General features: G+C 32.8%; 3 protein-coding genes across 3 annotated transcripts; 1 reads left to right on the forward strand and 2 right to left on the reverse strand.

The window, feature by feature from the left end:
* The first annotated feature begins 1,432 nt into the window (after positions 1 to 1,432).
* On the forward strand, positions 1,433 to 6,149 carry SWAP70 (Pleckstrin homology (PH) domain-containing protein). Its single transcript, XM_012975420.2, has 10 exons — positions 1,433 to 1,689; positions 1,776 to 1,880; positions 2,696 to 2,757; positions 2,852 to 2,935; positions 3,065 to 3,096; positions 3,299 to 3,380; positions 3,643 to 3,871; positions 4,060 to 4,287; positions 4,379 to 4,671; positions 5,514 to 6,149. The coding sequence occupies exons 1-10, from the start codon at positions 1,666 to 1,668 to the stop codon at positions 5,857 to 5,859; spliced, it is 1,485 nt and encodes a 494-aa protein (XP_012830874.1). The 5' UTR covers positions 1,433 to 1,665; the 3' UTR covers positions 5,860 to 6,149.
* A 527-nt stretch (positions 6,150 to 6,676) lies between these two features.
* On the reverse strand, positions 6,677 to 10,402 carry LOC105951938 (centromere protein O). Its single transcript, XM_012975421.2, has 12 exons — positions 10,069 to 10,402; positions 9,779 to 9,827; positions 9,635 to 9,683; positions 9,450 to 9,520; positions 9,240 to 9,298; positions 9,020 to 9,124; positions 8,674 to 8,731; positions 8,113 to 8,249; positions 7,975 to 8,031; positions 7,785 to 7,882; positions 7,275 to 7,474; positions 6,677 to 7,179 (listed from the first exon to the last, which is right to left on the reverse strand). Exons 1-12 carry the CDS (start codon positions 10,165 to 10,167, stop codon positions 7,112 to 7,114), a joined length of 1,050 nt encoding a protein of 349 aa, XP_012830875.1. The 5' UTR covers positions 10,168 to 10,402; the 3' UTR covers positions 6,677 to 7,111.
* An 800-nt stretch (positions 10,403 to 11,202) lies between these two features.
* Positions 11,203 to 14,097, reverse strand: LOC105951857 (protein JASON). Its single transcript, XM_012975315.2, has 7 exons — positions 13,820 to 14,097; positions 13,670 to 13,724; positions 13,378 to 13,454; positions 12,504 to 12,724; positions 11,826 to 12,291; positions 11,656 to 11,738; positions 11,203 to 11,532 (listed from the first exon to the last, which is right to left on the reverse strand). Exons 1-7 carry the CDS (start codon positions 13,880 to 13,882, stop codon positions 11,421 to 11,423), a joined length of 1,077 nt encoding a protein of 358 aa, XP_012830769.1. The 5' UTR covers positions 13,883 to 14,097; the 3' UTR covers positions 11,203 to 11,420.
* Positions 14,098 to 17,952: the final 3,855 nt, after the last annotated feature.

The raw sequence follows: 17,952 nt of genomic DNA on the forward strand, positions 1-17,952 counted from the left end.
ACTTTAGTCCATATATTTTCTGGCCTCCATGCAATTTTTTTCATTTTGGAAAGCTCCCGATAAATTCATATTCCAAAAGTACCCCAGAGAGTTTCAATTGACATAAGTCCACCGTCGAACCGTCGGGATTCCACCAACGCCGGAACGTTTTAGTACTTAGTACTATAAATATTAAGGTGGTGTTTGCAAACGCTTTTTGTAAGTGATTATGAGCTTTTTTTTGCTCATAATCTGTTTTCAAGTGTTTGCAAAATTAACTTTTGTTTTTACTTCTCTTAAAATAATATGTTTTAAGCTATTTTTTGAAAAGCACTCATAGCCCTGCTTTTTATATTTAAGTTCATTTTCCAGAATATTTTGCAAACACCCCCAACTTTTAGAAATAAGTACTTAAAACTTACTTCACTCACAATCACTAACTTCTGCTTTTAAATAAGCATTTGCAAACACCACCTAAATTTGGTATTAAATGAGATTTTCTAACAACATTTTACTTTAATATATAAGGGTAAATTACAACCACCCCTGAGTTACGGTCAAATTACGAAAAAACTCTTCTTGTTTAGATAACTACATCTATTAATCTTCTCACACATCTACCTTTATGTTGACAAATTCAACATAATCATCTAAATTTTGTGGAATGGTCTCTAGTTTGTACTCGTTTTTGTGAAAAAAAAAATGCAGTTTATGATGCGCCACAGTCTGATATTTACAAGTCAAGAGACACATCTTATGATCATCTTGTTTTAAAATGTAGAGCTCGAATGTGATAAAATATGTACAAATTGGTAAATTTTCCACATAATCTAGAATATTCCTCTAAACTTAACACTACGAGGGTGAATGTGTAAGAAGATTTATAGTAGAAGTTAGAAAATTTTCCACGTAATCTAGAATAATGGAGTGTGTAGTGAAGGGTATAGTTGGAAAGACAATATTTGATACAATATGGCTAGTAATTTGATGGAGTCCAAAATGTCAACCCCAATGTTATTGGGTGAAGTAAGGTTAAATTACGGAAAATCTTTTCTTGTTTTGGTAATTAAAATCATCTTCATTAACTATGAATCTTCTTACACGTCCATTATTATGGTCTCAAATTCAGCATAATCTTTTAAATTATGTGGAATGTTCTCTACTTTGTACTCATTTTGCGCAAAAATGCAGTTTCTGATACACCACAATCTGATATTTACAAGACAAGAGACACATCTTATGATCATCATGTTTCAAAATATGAAGCTCGAATGGGTAAAACGGGTACAAGCTGAAAAATATTCATCATAATCTAGAAGATTCCACTTAATTTGACACCGTAAGAATGAACATGTAAGAAGAATCATAGCTGAAGGGTGGTGTAATTACCCAAACATAGAAATATTTTTTCGTAATTTGATCTTACTTCAGCGCTGGCCGTAATTTATCCAATAAATAAATTCCACTAATAAATTAAATTGAAATAAAAAGAAGTTGTAAGAAAAGAAGAGAAAATAGCAAAAAATAAAATTAAGAAAGAGAAGTAAAAACCCACCGAACAGGTCCAACAACCGAAACAGCAGATCATCGTTCTCTATCTGCTTTCCCCAAAACCCTCACTAAATTTCACACAGAAAAAACACGCAATCGAAGATTTCCGATCAATAGTTTCGATCAGATTCCACCATGGCCTCCAATGGAGCTCCACTCGTAAATTTTGTTTTGTTATTTATTAATTCGTGCACGTAATTTTGATTTTCCGGTCAAAATATTTGGGTTTCGAAAAAATTGTGCAGGGAGATGCGGATACGAAGATGAGCTTGGATAAGATCAAAAGACAGCTGGCGTCGAGCTCCGGCAGAAATCTTCTTCAAGGACCACTCCTCAAGCGATCTGAAACGGTAATTTATCTTATTTTTTCAGTTTCACTGCTTCTGTAGTTCTGTTGCATACGGCTGCATTTATTTATTATATTTTTTCTGGATTTTTTTTTTTTTGTGAAATTCGAAATCACTTAGATATGGGGTTTGAGCTTCCATTGTTTTTTTTCAATGTAATTTTGCTAATTGACTGATTATTTTCGATCAGTGAGGCAGAAATGGTGTGGGTGGACCATGGCAGTGGGGGTTGACTTTTTTATTTTCGGTTATTTTCTTCTATATTTATTATGTGCCATGTTAGAGTTTGGCTTGTAGCTTTCGTCGGCTTATCATGTACACAACTTGGGGTGCTGAAAGCTCTATTTAGTTTTTAGCTGACATGTGATAGAAGTACATCGATTTAGATTGAATCAAAGATTGTGGTCGGGTGGGAGTTTTGGAAAAAAACTGGAAAACTTGGGATAAACATGGATGAATTTCTGATAGAGCTACATGCATATATGCAATTCATTTTGTGATAACTGGTAAATTTAGAAATCGTGTTTACTGGAAATGTCTATTGATTGACGCAGAGAAAACATCGAATGTTTATATACAAACTGATATTGTAATGTCCTATTTCTTGATGGTTTTGGATTCAGTTAGAAGAGAAGTTAAAAATGAAAAGCCTAGGCGATGAATATTGATTTTCAGTTAATGTTGCTTTCTCGGGCACTAGGTAGTCGATTGTTTGGAAGCATGGGGTGGTCATAATATATAGAGGGAGAACACGATGTAGGGCAGCAAGAGAGAGATAATTAAAATGTGTGTGTTTCTTACTTTATTCTTGTTAACAGCTGAGGAAGTGGAACGAGAGGTGGGTGATTTTAGACCCGACCACTGGGAAGATGGAATACAAGTAAGAAGCTGAATATGACCCTTTCTCTGTCAGCACTGTTTCTTCTTGGTTAACGAAGCCTTTTAAAGAAGTGTTTATTGATTTGCATCTATAGGGTCAAGAGAAATGAGCCAACAGTGAAAGGAACCATGGCATTTGATGCAAACAGCACTATAACTCTTTCTCCTGTGAACTTCCAGTGAGATTCGTATTTTTATTTCGTTTATACTGTGCTGTATAAGGAATTATGTTATTCATATTTTGAGCAGATTCATTTTCATGATAGATTTGTCATCATACTTACATTTGCTTCTTTGTCTTGATTCAGGGGACTACCAAAGTATGATGGCTGTTGCTTTTGTATCCACGTTGATACTTCAAATTACATCTGGGCTTTTTATGTTTCTTATATCTTTGGAAGATAGAAAAAATACAATGCGTGTCTAAGGCTGTGAGAAGCTGGAATTTGGAAATTGAATAAAGTTTTAACTTATTCCTTTTCATTCTTATATGATGAAACTTGATACCACTTATCCTTTTGGATTCTTAACCTGGTTCTTAGATATTGGGACACCACAGAAAAAGGATTATTTCCTCTGTGCGGAAACTCCTGCTGCTACTCGAGCTTGGGTATCTACTCTGCAGTAAGTGTTCAACTTTATCACCCATGTTATATGCTTTTTGCAACTTACTTTGCAATTTATTTCAGTGGTAACTGTGGGAACATACTAGTTAAGACACATTTTTAGCTGCTTTTGAATTTTATTGTAAATATGGGCCAATAGTAGAACTTAGAAGCTTCGAGTTTCTCTCACGTTAACAGGTTGAAATTTCTTCTCGAACACTCCCCTCTTTTTTTAGTGTGTGTGTGGTCTTCCAAATTTTGGTTTCCCCTTCAAAATGCAGTGCGACGCAACTGGTTCTGAAGGCTCATAAAGATGCAGTAAATACCTTAAGTGGAAACGGATCTACAAAGTTAGGAACTGTTGCCGCTGTTGTTGCTGCTGCTAATTCAACAGCCTTGGAAGCTTCTAAAGAAATTGAAGCTGCACTGCATATTTCCATGAAGAATGCCTTGGGAGCTATGCTGAATAAGACTCCTGATTTTCCTATGGACGATTTATCAATCATGAAGGTAAGAAAATCATTCTTGTGTGTGTGTGTGTGTGTGTACCTGAGCAGTTTGCACATTATCATTACTTATGTCCGATGGAAAATACGATCAAGTAGCAAAGGCAGGTATCCTACAACTTAAAACGAACAAGGAAGAAAAGTTAATTTAATTAGCACTTCATGTGAATTATTATTTTATCTGTATTGAAGGAAACCCTGAGAGTGAAGGACGAAGAGCTGCAAAATTTAGCAAGGGATCTTCGTGCTAGAGATTCCACTATAAAGGAACTTGCAGAAAAACTATCTGAAACTGCTGTAGCCGCTGAAGCAGCAGCATCGGCTGCTCATACCATGGATGAGCAACGACGAATTGCATTTGCAGAGGTCGAACGCCTAATTAGAGATTCAGAAAAACAACTGGAGTCATCTAAACTGAAGGCAATTTCTAGATTCTCGTAGCCTCTAAAGTTTCATTTTGAGATGCAGTCAATTTTTACTTAATTAACACTGGAATTTATTTATATAATAGATGAGAGAATTGGAAGAAAAAGTTCAGAATCTGAGCAGAGAGAAAGAACAGCTTACGAAACAAAGGGACTCGGCCGTTCAGGAAGCACATATGTGGCGTTCGGAGCTTGCTAAAGCTAGAGAACGTGGTGTGATATTGGAAGGAGCAGTTGTTCGAGCAGAAGAGAAGGTTAGGGTTGCAGAGGCTGGTGCTGAAGCTAGAATAAAGGAAGCAATGGAGAAAGAGTCAGCTTCTGCCACTGACAAACAAGAACTACTTGCATATGTAAATGTACTACAGGATCAGCTCAAAAGGTTAATATCAACATCTTTGATAAATTTAACTTGCTCTATGTAGGTAGTTTGCTCGTGGAATTTTTTGCCTGCCTCCTTTCCCGGTTTTTGTTTTGCCTAAGTTTTTTAACTGAAATGTTAAATGTCGTTTCAATTTTATTAATACCGTTTTGACTTCTGATGTGATTTTGACCTGTTTCTAGTTTGATTTTGGCAAAATTCAAAACACGGAAATTGTAGTCCTTTGAGTTAGCTTTCTAATCCAACTTGAATCAGCTAGATTGGATGTTGGTGACAAAGTTATGAATGAATGAGTTACATTTTGAATATTAGATAACCCAAAGCATGAGTGTTATGGGCAATGTTAATTGATTCATGCATATCTCTCTCACGAGACATCCGATTTTGGTGATTCAAGTTGGATTAGAAAGCTAACTCAAAGAACTACGAATTCCGTGTTATAAGTTTTGCTGAATTCAGACTAAAAATATGGTCAAGATCACATTTGAAGTCGTAACTGTATTATTAAAACTGAAACGACATTTATCACATCCCGTTCTTTAATTATTGCTTTAAGAATAGAAAAAAAGGTCAGGATTATCCAAACAGAATACTACGGAAAAAGCCAGGATAGTGAGGACATTATTGAATGAGTCAATGAGCCCACTTTCTTATCTATATAAGAGATTAGAAAAGAGTCCTAATAAGGAAATAATTATTCCCAAAACAGAAACAAATTTCGTAACGAAGATGGACACAAATAACCTAGCTGAGATTCCTATCGTAAATAATCTGTTGAAGTATTCTTGACTTAGTGTGTAATTCATAATTTACTGAAATTTCTTTGTATTCTCGTTTGGCAGGCAGCAAATCGAAAAGAATGAATCTTGTTCTAGTATTGGTGGTGATTCACCACTAACAAAGTACGTGGATCCATCACAAGAGAATGTGGATAAAGCATGCCTAAGTGTCTCAAAGGCAACGACACCTGGACATTCCGAAAGTGTAGTTCATCCACCAGTCGAACAATCGGATCTCCATTCTATTAGGGAGAGCGAATGGAGTGATATTCAAACCACCGAAGCTAGGATAGCTGATGTTAGAGAGGTGGGATCAGATGTGGAAGGGAACACCGCACACGATATTACTGTGGTAAATTTCCCTCTCAATAGTCACCAAGATCACGGCTCTTCTCATAATCAGCCTTGAGAGAATTTTTTTTTTTTTTTGTCGAGCCTAATTTCGTAGAAGCCTATTTTTCTTCAAAAGTATGTTGCACTCACTTGTGATTGTTTGGTTCTGTTGATAAATGATTTGTGTTGCTGCATGTTTTTCTTATCAACTTGACGTAGAAAATCGGGATTTAGGGGATTTTTCGATGAACTCTTCTTCGACATGTTTCATTGTATATTTAATAGTTATGTTGAGTCTAATATGTAGGCCATGTATCTATACGGATTTAAATTGTTATGTATTATAAGGGAAGAATATTATTACAAGAGAGCATGTTTAGTACATTTGACATTAAGAAATCGAGTCACATATATATATATATATATATATATATATATATATATATATATATATATATATATATATATATATATATATATATATATATATATATATATATATATATATATATATATATATATATTGACGTTAATTTGGTGATGTGATTATATTTTCTTTCAAATTGTTGTGTAATTGATATTACCAAAATGGTAATTTCCATTATCTATGAAGAACTGATCATCACCATTTTCACTCTAAATATTTGAGGACGTCGATTTAGTGAATGATTAGAGATCCAACGGCGGAAATCACTTCGGTAATACTGTGATGAAAAAAAAATTGGCTTTTAAATTCTTGCAAGTTGTTTTTGATATCTGTGGATTCAAATTGCGTACTCCATTTAAAAAATCGAATGGAAGTATGTATTACCAAAATGAATCGGAATCAGCAGAATTCAGAAATCTCGTCCTAAATTCTCAGAAAATATCAATTTTCAGATCCAAGAAACAGATACAGTAACTGATCAGATCAAATGAAAATAAAGCATACTTCATCAATACAGAGGGTAGTATAATAAGTTCACCAAAAAAAAAAAAACCACAAATCCCATGAGCACACAAAGACTAGAATGCCCTCTCAAAAAATAATGATACTAATGCAGAAGCATTTTCGACGACACATCCTCGTGCTAACCTAAGATAATATGGCAAAAGTTCCACTGTGCAGGCATCGGTTTTTGTTTTGAAGCTACACAAAATTACACGTCATGCGCGAGCCAGGAGAGAACCATAACCCGAGATAACATTGATCCTCCGTCTTCAGAGAATATTCCCTTTCATTTTTCACCCCTCGTTTCTTTGGTGTCGGATTTACAATTTCAAAAATAGTTTGTATTTTATTTACTCGAGTGTTTTCCTTTACTATACCCGGCAAAAGAGCATGAGAACTATGGAGATTGATCTGGGAATATTTCTTTTAGAGTTTGAGGCATGCTCAAAACAATATCTGCAAAAGCTGCAAGAACGAAAAAAAAAAGGAAAAAAAAAATAGTAAATGGATAAAATTGTGGGCGCACGCACATATATACACAAGGCATGTGCAATTAATACCTTCAGGTAAACTCATTGATCGCAGTGCATCCTCAGCATGTACTAAACGAGATGGAATGAGTTGATTTCCTAGGTTTCTGTTGATCGGTAATAAACCGGTTCGAAGTCTCTTAGGTTGCTGCATGGGCCATGCAAGGACACTGATTGTTGACGGAAGTGTAGAGACGAGATCGGCATATCTAAGGCTCACTGTTACTTTGCTGTCGAACGAATAAAAACCAAAATAAAAATAAAAAAATTAAATGTAAGCACTTAAAAAAGGCATTAAAATAAAATAGTCAACCAACCTATCTATTTAATGCAAGAAAAATGGATAATCATTAATTAATTATTACTGTGTCGTGCGTAAGGCTTGAAAGTTGAAACAGATGACAAATATGCAGTGAATTTGTTCCAAAAGATTAGAGAGAGAAACAAATGTGCAAGCTAAGTCGAGGAACAATTATAACCTGAATTGCGTGATAAATAAAATAAAACTGATATATACACTGAAATCAGGGCTTTGCCTACCAATCAAAATCTGCAATCACAAATTCAATCATATGATATGGAAGACTACAATAAAGTTCGCCTATTTGATTTCCGTACAACTCCTTTATGAGGCGAACCTGGAAAGAAACAATAGAACATGGTGAAGAAGGCAAGGGAACAACTTTTATGAATGCCTCGAAGATTATTTTTTTTTAAATAAAAAGCATACCTGTTCCCGTCGATCAACATAAGACTGCAGTAATTCTCCCACGTGGTCTATGAACTTCTGTTAAGACAAATAGAAATATAGGTACTTTTAAGGATTCGTAATTCATTTATGACATAATTTTAATGCAGCTAATCTTACCATTGCATTCGAAGAGAGATAATCATTTTCCACCTCGCGTATCGGCAAGAAAAAAGGGATTGTGTGCTCAGTAACTGTCATTTTCTCAAGAAACGACTTGCTTTCTAGAACACAATGGAACAGCTCACAAGGTTCCCCTGTAAAATTTAATAACTGTCATTTTTCTCTGTAAAGCTCAATCCTTAAATTTACAAATAGTTCTTTTACTTTATTGTATAAGTAAAACCAAATTGGCTATAACCGAAAATTTAAGTTTTGAATCTACTAACGAGAACTCTAAGCATCAGAAAATTGAGTGCCAACACATTCCTATGCATTCAAACAGGGTAAACTAGCTTGAAGAATTCTATGACATATATCAACTTTTAAACCGAAAAACAACAGAGCTAAGAGAATACATTATAAGTGAATTTCTATCATCACTTGGCTCCATTGCGATTAGGTTGAATTGTGAAACATACCAGTCAGCTAATTTAAAATTGTAAATTCGCAAAGAATATTAAACACCTTTAATTTCACACAATATGATTTGCATAAATATGTTAATAACTCAGTGGCTACCTGCAAATGATGTCTCGTATTGAACTCCAATTCTAGCTCCATCCAAACAACAGATCATCTGATAATGGAAAATATGTATATATAAGAAGCAAATCACTGTCTTCAACTAATTATCCAAAACTACTGTCAACATTACAGTATGTCGTCTTATCAAGGGTTCCCTTGTAGGTGATTCAATGCGTTAATAGTTTATAGTTATTGATACGAGTAGAAAATCTATGCAAGGTGGAATTTTATTTTTAACTCAACGTATTGATTACTCCAACTGTATCATTTTAGATTTCGAATATAGGTCGGAATTTGGAATATGAAATCAAAGAGCAATTAATCATCAATCGTGATTTACTTTATTTCCAACTTTGTAAGTTATTTTTTCCTGAAAAGGAAGAATTGCCATTGCAGCTGCATCGCCTTGCACTTGCGTTGCTTTTCTTTCAGCCTCCATGTGAACCTGACGCAGAAAACAATCATCAATTTGAAATTCACATCACAAACAAAAAAAAGAACATTTACAATTAACCTTAGCATAATAAACCCATAGATTGAAAAACATAATAAAACCATACCCGTTCTCTTACTGTAGCTAATAACCCATCATTCCATTGCTCACCATCTAAACATATTTCTACAAGATAATAAATACCGTATTACAAAATGAAGGCTATTTAAAGATATACTTATTACCGTATTAGAAAACAAAGGCTATTTAAAGATATACTTAATTTGTGTGCGTAAACCCTTAAACATCTAATAAAAAGAAACGGGCGTAAGAATACCTTGTGTTTGAGAAGCGTGTGCAGCTTCAAATTCTCTTTGCAAACGCTCAAAAACAGTCTTATCGGAATCCCTACGAAAAGCGCGCCTACTTTTAGAACTACTATCTTAAATTATAGTTGACAAAAACCATCCACTTACATAGAAATTCAAGTAGCAGAATCAAAAAGGAAAATATAATTTATACCTAGAAAGTTTTTCGGTTAATTCTCCGTGCCTTTTAAGGACATTCGATACTGGCAAAGAAACGAAAGGTTCCGTTAGTAATCCTAAGGAATCACGAGTATAATATCTGAATAAAAAGCGGGAAAAAAATGCAAAAAGTCAATACATCTTGCACGAGTAGTCTCCAACCGTACATCCTCAGCTTGCGCAAAATTCTGATATAGAGGAACAATTTCAGTACATCAATCAACAGATGAATTTAAAGATCAGAATTAATCTTTTCTTAATCCACTAAACTAGCTAATTAGACTAGCTAATTAGAAACATATACTGTATATACATAATGAGAGACAAGATCTAGAGAGAATTCACACTTAATTTAGTGATCAAATTGATTAAATACAAATTTCACAACAATGTAATTTCCGAGTAAAGTACAGGTTTAAGAGCATTTACCACTTCCCCCATACTCATGGTTCGCCGGAACGCCGCTATAGCTGCCGGAACGGGGTTGCCGGAACCGGAACGGAGGCCACTGGGACAAAATTCGGGCATATAGCTGCTGGAGTGTTCTAAAATCTAAAAGAAGCGATTTATCCGCCGGAATATGCGGCTCTCGCGCACCGTGACGGGGATTTATCTGGCGGTGTAAGTGTGTTGTTCGTGGCGGCGGAAATGGATTTAGGGCCGGTGATGCCGACTATTGAAGGGAGGGGTTTCTGATTTGGGGTAGGGTCGATTGCAGGAATGCAAATCTAATTTAAGTCACTTAAGTTTTCAAAAGTTTCAATTTGGTCCCTAAGTTTTATGATTTCTAGTAAAATAAAGAGATATATTGAGAACTTTATACTTTAACCCCTAAACTTAATTTTTCTGCATTTCCTTTTTACCCTTTTTGCAAATTTAAAGGTTTTAAGGGGATTGTTGTAGCATTGATATAACATTATTTTTTTATTGTAATATTATTTTGTAAATTATTATATTACAATTCCAATATTAGTAATTTATTATAATTTTATGGGCAAATTGCACATCACTCCCTTAAAAGTGAATGCCCCCTTCAAAATATTACTTTTGTTGCATATTGCTCCGATAGCAAAATTCCGATGGATTGTTTATCGGCATTGAGGATATTTATTGCATGTTGCCCTTTTAAATATTTTTTTATTGCACGTTGTCCCCTTAAAGATATACATTTTTTTTTGCACATTGCCCTTTAAAATGTTATTTTTGTTGCACACTGCCCTCCAAAAAATTGGCTTATGGGGCAAAGTGCAATCAATATATTATTTCGAAGGGGGAATATCCATTTTTTTAATTTTTAGGGGGGAAAGTGCAAAAACAGAAATTTATGGGGGCAAAGGTGCATTTTGTCCTAATTTTATATAAAAAAATATAAAATAAATAATTAAAAAGCTGGCTGCTATTCAGCTTTTGAGCTCATGAATAGCTAAAAATGGGTTTGAGCTCAAGCTCATGAAAAAGATAGAGCTCGAGCTTTTGTCGGGACGGCCTATCGAGCTCTCGACTCATTTACACCTCCAAATAAAGATAAAGTTCATCAGGTGTAGGATAGATGGAATAAACAAGTTAGACAGTAAACAAATATATTTCAGTCCAAAAAACCCGTTCCAGTTCTATGAGGTACAAACCGAGGACATCTAACACTCATGGAAAACTAAACACGGACGCAAACCATGTGCAATTTCAAAGAGAAGCCTCTTTGTTTTTATATACATTCATAGAATACAAAAAAAGCAAACAACGATGAAAAAACGTAAAAACGAAAACAACGGTCTCATTCTTCATTAAAATGATACAACGGATTTGATGTGGGCTGAAGGCTGTAGATGTGATAAAGCAGTATCGCACTCTTCCGTTTCTTTGAACTCTAAAGGGGGTTTTCCGCTTGTTGTCTTCCTGCTAAATCGAGACGTTTTAATTTATAAATATGGCAAATCAATTTTACAAATTTTTTTCGTTGTGGAAAATTTTAGTGCAAGGATTTCATTAACCAAAAAATCGTAAGCAACACAATATTACCTCTGAGATATAAAAGTTTCTTCAGAAAGTGCCTTTTCTAGTCTCTCCTCAAATGGTGTTGCATGCCAACTAACTTTCTGATCCTGTTAAGTTAACTTAATAAGTCTCGATTTGGGCAGTTAGACAAAATATTTATTTTAAAAAAATAAAAAATATTGAATCGAGATTACCTCTTTGTACTTGTTGGTAGAATTTGGGATTCCATTCCCATCCCACCATTTAGGTGAAATATGAGTCGTGACATCATCGTTCCAATGGGCTGCCACCATCCCTATTATAGGCCTATCTTTAGGAGTTTTCCCTTTATGAACTTTCTTACCATAAACGGAACCAGATTCTTCGTTACTGCAATCTCGTTTGTCTGAAACCGGTTTGAACCAGGATGACAGGCTTGATTCGCTATTAACATCTTCGTTATCTTCATCGTTTAGCTTAAGTGGTTGTTCTCTAAGGTGGTTGGAGTCGGAACTTTCGCATTGTGCACTAGGTGGAAAATTCCGAGAAGTAACCGATGAAGTTTCGGAATGAGTTTCACTATCAGACATGTGCATGGTTGTTGTAATAACATTCTGAAAATCTCTTCTTCGGACAGGGCTGTTAGACACTCTTCCGGTGTTACCTCCATCTGTCATGCAGCTAACAAGCAGAATACAACAAATATACACAAAAATAAGTTTCCAACTCTTAAACTTTCGGAACTAAAAAGTAAAATAACACATTTCAATAAATTTTACAATCCAATTTCATATATCAATGCTATTGCATTTACTGTTAATGCCTACGAATGTGAAATCGTATATTTGTGAAGTTTTTATTAGAAGCAAAAGCTTGACATTAGATTAATATACCTGTGACTGCTAGAAGAGTCCACCGTAGAACCTGATCTTGGAGATGCATCAGATTGCTTCTCCAGTTTTGGTTTCTCTATGGATGAATCGGGAAGCCATGAATCGAATTCAACAGATTTTTCTTCTTTGTTTTGAGCTGACTTATCCTCCCATTTGTCCAAGGTTTTTCGAATTTCAACAGGCGTCTCTGGTAAAGTTTCACAAGTTTTGACAAATTTGGCCTACATAATAACAAACTTCGCATTTTAAATAAAGGACATAATTTATAATATCAAGTCCCAAAAACGATCCGTATCCTGAGTGTTATTCTTTAACTAGGCGATCGTATTTACATCACGTGAATTTAAAAAGATAAACCAGGCACATGGAATTAGTGCTGAAATCAAACACCAAGTATTTGATACTTCATTCGAGTTAGTTCGTTAAAATCTCAGTTTGTTAACACAATGAACCAAACTTGAACACATATTTTCATTTGATAAGCTATGAAGCTCCTCAGCTAGGAAAAAACATGATAAAAATATGTAAAATCAACCTAATTCAAGCTCGATTCGTGTCCGACTCAATTAAAGCTCGTTCGACTCGATTGATTATCAAACCAAAACTTAAATACAACTCTGAAAGCTGAATAAAAATTCAATCAAGCTTCAATAAACATACGTTTAGCTTGATTTGATTCGATTACACCACTACGTGGAACTAATGGTGCCAAAGACAGTACATTCATCAATTCATCCTACTAGCAAACCAGCTCAAGATTAGTTCCGGATTAAAATTAAAATAAAATCAAAATACAAATTGGTTTAATGATAAAAAATTTAAAAAAAAAAAAATTCCTGCTATTTTTTCTTAATAGATTAGCAAAAACACATACCTCAATTTTTAGCTCACTGACATCAAGTACCGGAGCCGGCGTTTTCCGACCTTCCTCCCCCTTTCGAACCGAATCATCTTTCGATCCATAAGAAACAAAAAAATTAGCAGTGAATCGATCAAAAAATCCACCAAACACACACACACACACACACACACACACACACACACACACACACACACACACACACACACATCAATTCCAATAACACGATACAAAATTCCTTTCTTAATTTCATTTTTTTTTACCAAACAGAAGCATCAGGAAAGAGATTCACAGAAAACGAAATTACCATCGCATACGAACAATGACGACAGCGCATTCTTACTGCTAGACGTCACATTCTCCTGCAAAAAAAAATTAAAAAAAAATTATTTCCTCGACAGTAGAAAGAGAAAATAAAGCATCGAACATGAAAATTCAAAAAAAAATCAAATTGTACCCGAGGAGTAATGAGATTAGAGTTAGGGTTTTTGATACGAAAACAGCCGAAAAAGCAACCCATAGCTCTTCCCACCGCCGCCGTTCTTCTCAGGCGAAAACCAAGGCCATACCCCCAATTACTCTCTCTCTCTCTCTCTCTCTCTCTCTCTCTCTCTATCTGTGTTTTTCTCTCTCTACATTTACATTTATGTGTCTTTGACTATCTATAAATGTAAAAATGTGAATTATTGAATTGGGGTTTTATTCAGAGCAAATTGAATTGGGGATTATTATTCTAGAGAGAGAAAGAGGTGGGATGTCACTCACTGTAGCTGATGGCTCCACTGCGTTTTGAAATTCGAATAGAGAGGGAAACTAATTTAATGCTCTCTTTTTTCACTATTTACATTTTTATTATCTCGCACGTGCCAATTAAATTATCCTTTTTTTTTCAATTTTTTTTTTAGACGAGTTTTTATAAAATAATATATAAAATCGTGCATTGAACTTTGAATTATCATGATTTGATTACAACAAAATCATATTAAAAATAAGAACACTATGATAGATAAACTTGTGAGAATAATAATGTTCCCTATGTTTTAAAATATGTCCTTCAATATTAAAATATGCTTAATTCTACTTTGCACCCTTAAAATATAGTTTTTTGGCAGTTTGCATCCTCACATTCTTTTTATAGCACTTTGCACCTTAAAAAACATAATGAATCATGCATAATCTACCCGAATGAATTTTTTAAAGCTAACGAAAGTAATTTAATATTTTTAGTGGTTTTTTTTTTTTTTTGATGTGATGTATGATGATGTAAAATCAATGTTTTTTTATTCATCAATCATTTCGAAACTATAAAATGCAAAATAAAACATCTCGTCAGCATATTAAATTATTTTTTTTCACAAAAAATATATTTTACAAAAAGCAAAAAGAACAAAAGACATCTTTCAGCTATTTAGGTATCAAGTTATTTGAAAATTATATTTTCTTCCAGAGATTTCTACCGAATATTTTCACTAGTACAATTAAAAATCAATCAATTGAATAATTTAGTGAGAATTTTTTTTGGTAAGAAAAATAAAGTTTTTTCAGTAATTCGTTGTGACATTTTGTTCGCTCTAAATTATGTTTGGGGTGGAATATAATAATAATTTAATTTTATTAGTTTGCACACCCAAAATAAAATAAAATAAATTAAATTACCCTCGTTAAATTTTAAATATTCAATTCATGATGCATTGTGATTGATTTATTGTGTTTCGAGGTGCGAAGTGCTATTATTTTTTTTTCAAGGGTGTTAAATGTCAAAGTGCCACATTTTCAAGGGCATTATTTTTACCTCGCGTACAGTTATTCATTAAACTTTAAAACTAATTATTTGGGTAAAATAATTTATATGAAAATAATTAGACTTTGTTTGCATATTAAATATTGTAAACTGAGAGAAACTTGTTTGCATATTAAATATTGTAAATTGACTATAACTTAGCAAATTCTATTACAATATTTCATATATCGTGAGAGCATGTCTGCATGTGACAATTAATATATTACTACATGACTATTTTTTATTTTATTTTTTTCTAAAAGAATTTAAAATGACGATATAATAATTAACTACATTTTTCAAATGGTTGTATATAATCTTGGATAAATTACAATCACCCCGAGGTAAGATTATTTACGAAAACCCTCATTATTTTTGAATAATTACATCCACCCCTTTGTAATTTATAGATTTCTTAAATTAACACCCTTTTGTATGGGTGGATGTAAGAAATTTACAAACTGCAGGGGCTTAATGTAATTTTTCAAAAAAAGTTTTTTTTCGTAATCATAGTTTACCTAAGGGAGGTGGTTGTAATTCACACCAGAATCTTTTAAATATGTGGTGTAATAATTGAAAGGGGTAAATTACAACCATCCCTGAGGTATGGTCAAATTACAAAAAACCCTTTTGTTTGAATAATTACACCTCCACTCTTATGGTGTCAAATTGAACATAATCTTCTAGATTCCGTAGAATGTGCTCTAGTTTGTACTTGTTTTGTATAAAAATATAGTTTCTTATGCACCAAAATCTGATATATACAAGCCAAAAAACACATCTTATGATCATCTTGCTTCAAAATGTGGAGCTCGAATGGGATAAAACGGATACAAAGTGGTTATATTACATATAATCCAAAAGATTCGACTAAATTTGAAACAACAATGATGGACGTGTAATAAAATTTATAGTTGAAGGGAATAGTTGTAATTACCCAAATAAAATGAGAGTTTTTATCATTTGATCATGCCTCAGTTGGTGATTATCATTTACCGTAATTTAAAAGATAAAAAATAAATGAACAATAATTATTAGTTTTAAATATAGGTATGGTGTAGCAATTGAGACAGATTGATTATATGAAATAAATTATGATGTCGGGAAAAAGTTCAAACCTTTTTCAACAAGTTTTCAAACTTCAAAATCAATGAATTTGCAAAATTTATATGATCTTTAATGACCTTAGTTATGTGGAGGGTCGACCCTATGATTTAGGTCATATACTAAATTAAATTTTTTATTTTGGATATAGGAAGATGGGAAACGTCTAAATATTTAAAATATAGGGGTATATTCGTAATTTCTAGAAAATATTACAATGTTTAACTCATATACTTATCGTCAATTACATATTTGTATCTACAAATTATATATAGATTTGCAAGTTTCATCCGAATTATCATTCTACAAATTACATTCCAACCATATAAACATATTTTTCGTATTGATTTGAAAGAATATTAGACAATCATTAGAAGTGAAAACGAGAAATATGATTTGAGGGGTTTTTTAAACATAGGCATTCCGAGTCTTTATTTCTTTTTGGGTTGAAACGCATTTTTATTTTTTTTATTATTATCAGAAACGTCCCCGAAACTTTTGAATATTTATGGAAACGACCACGAAACTTTTCTATCATGTGTTGTCATATAAAAATCCCTCGTGTTTGAGAAATTACAAGTTTGTTATATTTCATCAAAATAATTTTAGAAAACCCGAAAATTCGATAACAATTTAGAATTTTATCTTACATAAAAATACCATATTTAATTTATTTTATCTTTTAGACCCTATAATTTGAGCTTTATGCAATCACTTTAACTAGTGCACACACCGGGCCCGGTATGCAATTTGAAATAAAGCACGAATTCATAACTTTTTTTCGACATTTTTTAATCTATGATTATTTAGTAACTAAAAAATTTTGAATCAAGATCTTCATTTAATAGCGTAAATTAATTTGTTAATAAAATATGTCGAGTTTGTCGAATTTCAGTTTGATATTCAACCCACGATATCATCTGACTTGAGACTATATTACTTTCTTTCATACAAAATATATATGATTTTATAAATAAATATTATTCAATAATATCCTATCAACCGAGACCATGATGTAGTAAATTAATGTCTCAACTAAAATTTTAAAAATATGGAAGTAGTTTTTAATTACGTTATGTTATGAAGCCAAGTTTTAACGGCTTCATTTCGCATTGGACCCTTAAAATATATCATTTTAGCATGTTGTACCTTTGAAACATAATAAATTATTCACAATACGTCATGAATTGAATATTTAAACGTTAAAACTTAGTGCGGGTAAAATTTTTATTGGTTATTTATTTCCAAAGTGTAAAATAATAAATTAAATTATTATTTTCTTCGTCCTCCAACATAAATTCGAGCGTAAAAAAGACAAAAAGATAAATAAATAAAAAATCATAACTAATTACTCAAAAAACAAAAAAAAATTAATATTTTTTTTAAGAAAATAAAACATTTCTCACTAAATCATTCGATTGACGGATCTTTTACTGTAATTAGTGAAAAATGTTTGGTAGAAAAATTTGAAATAAAATATAATTTTCAAATAACTTGATAACAAAATAGGTGAAAGATTTTTATAATTTTTATTTTTTGCCAAATAATTTTTTGTGCAATATTTTTCTTATAAATATATCGATGAGATATATTTTCGCATTTTGTAGTTTCAAAATGATTGATGATGAATATAAAAAATATTTGACATGTGACATCCTACAAAAAATGCTACTAAAAATATTAAATATCTTCAATAACTTTAAAAA

Source organism: Erythranthe guttata, chromosome 13 (genome assembly GCF_056151865.1).
Source record: "Erythranthe guttata isolate IM_541 chromosome 13, IM_541, whole genome shotgun sequence".
In the NCBI taxonomy this organism is placed as follows: Eukaryota; Viridiplantae; Streptophyta; class Magnoliopsida; order Lamiales; family Phrymaceae; genus Erythranthe; species Erythranthe guttata.

Bases quoted from the DNA above. Each gene is read 5' to 3' on its own strand.
- SWAP70 (XM_012975420.2), top strand. From the start codon at position 1,666: ATGGCCTCCAATGGAGCTCCACTC. The intron at 3,872-4,059 runs GTAAGAAAATCA...TCTGTATTGAAG, and splicing joins ACGATTTATCAATCATGAAG to GAAACCCTGAGAGTGAAGGA. The intron at 4,672-5,513 runs GTTAATATCAAC...CTCGTTTGGCAG, and splicing joins CTACAGGATCAGCTCAAAAG to GCAGCAAATCGAAAAGAATG.
- LOC105951938 (XM_012975421.2), bottom strand. From the start codon at position 10,167: ATGCCCGAATTTTGTCCCAGTGGCCTCCGTTCCGGTTCCGGCAACCCC. The intron at 7,883-7,974 runs GTATGCTTTTTA...GTTTCTTTCCAG, and splicing joins ATGTTGATCGACGGGAACAG to GTTCGCCTCATAAAGGAGTT. The intron at 7,180-7,274 runs GTATTAATTGCA...TCGTTCTTGCAG, and splicing joins ATCAATGAGTTTACCTGAAG to CTTTTGCAGATATTGTTTTG.
- LOC105951857 (XM_012975315.2), bottom strand. From the start codon at position 13,882: ATGGGTTGCTTTTTCGGCTGTTTTCGTATCAAAAACCCTAACTCTAAT. The intron at 13,455-13,669 runs GTAATTTCGTTT...ATGGATCGAAAG, and splicing joins GTCATTGTTCGTATGCGATG to ATGATTCGGTTCGAAAGGGG. The intron at 11,739-11,825 runs GTAATCTCGATT...TTAACTTAACAG, and splicing joins CTACCAACAAGTACAAAGAG to GATCAGAAAGTTAGTTGGCA.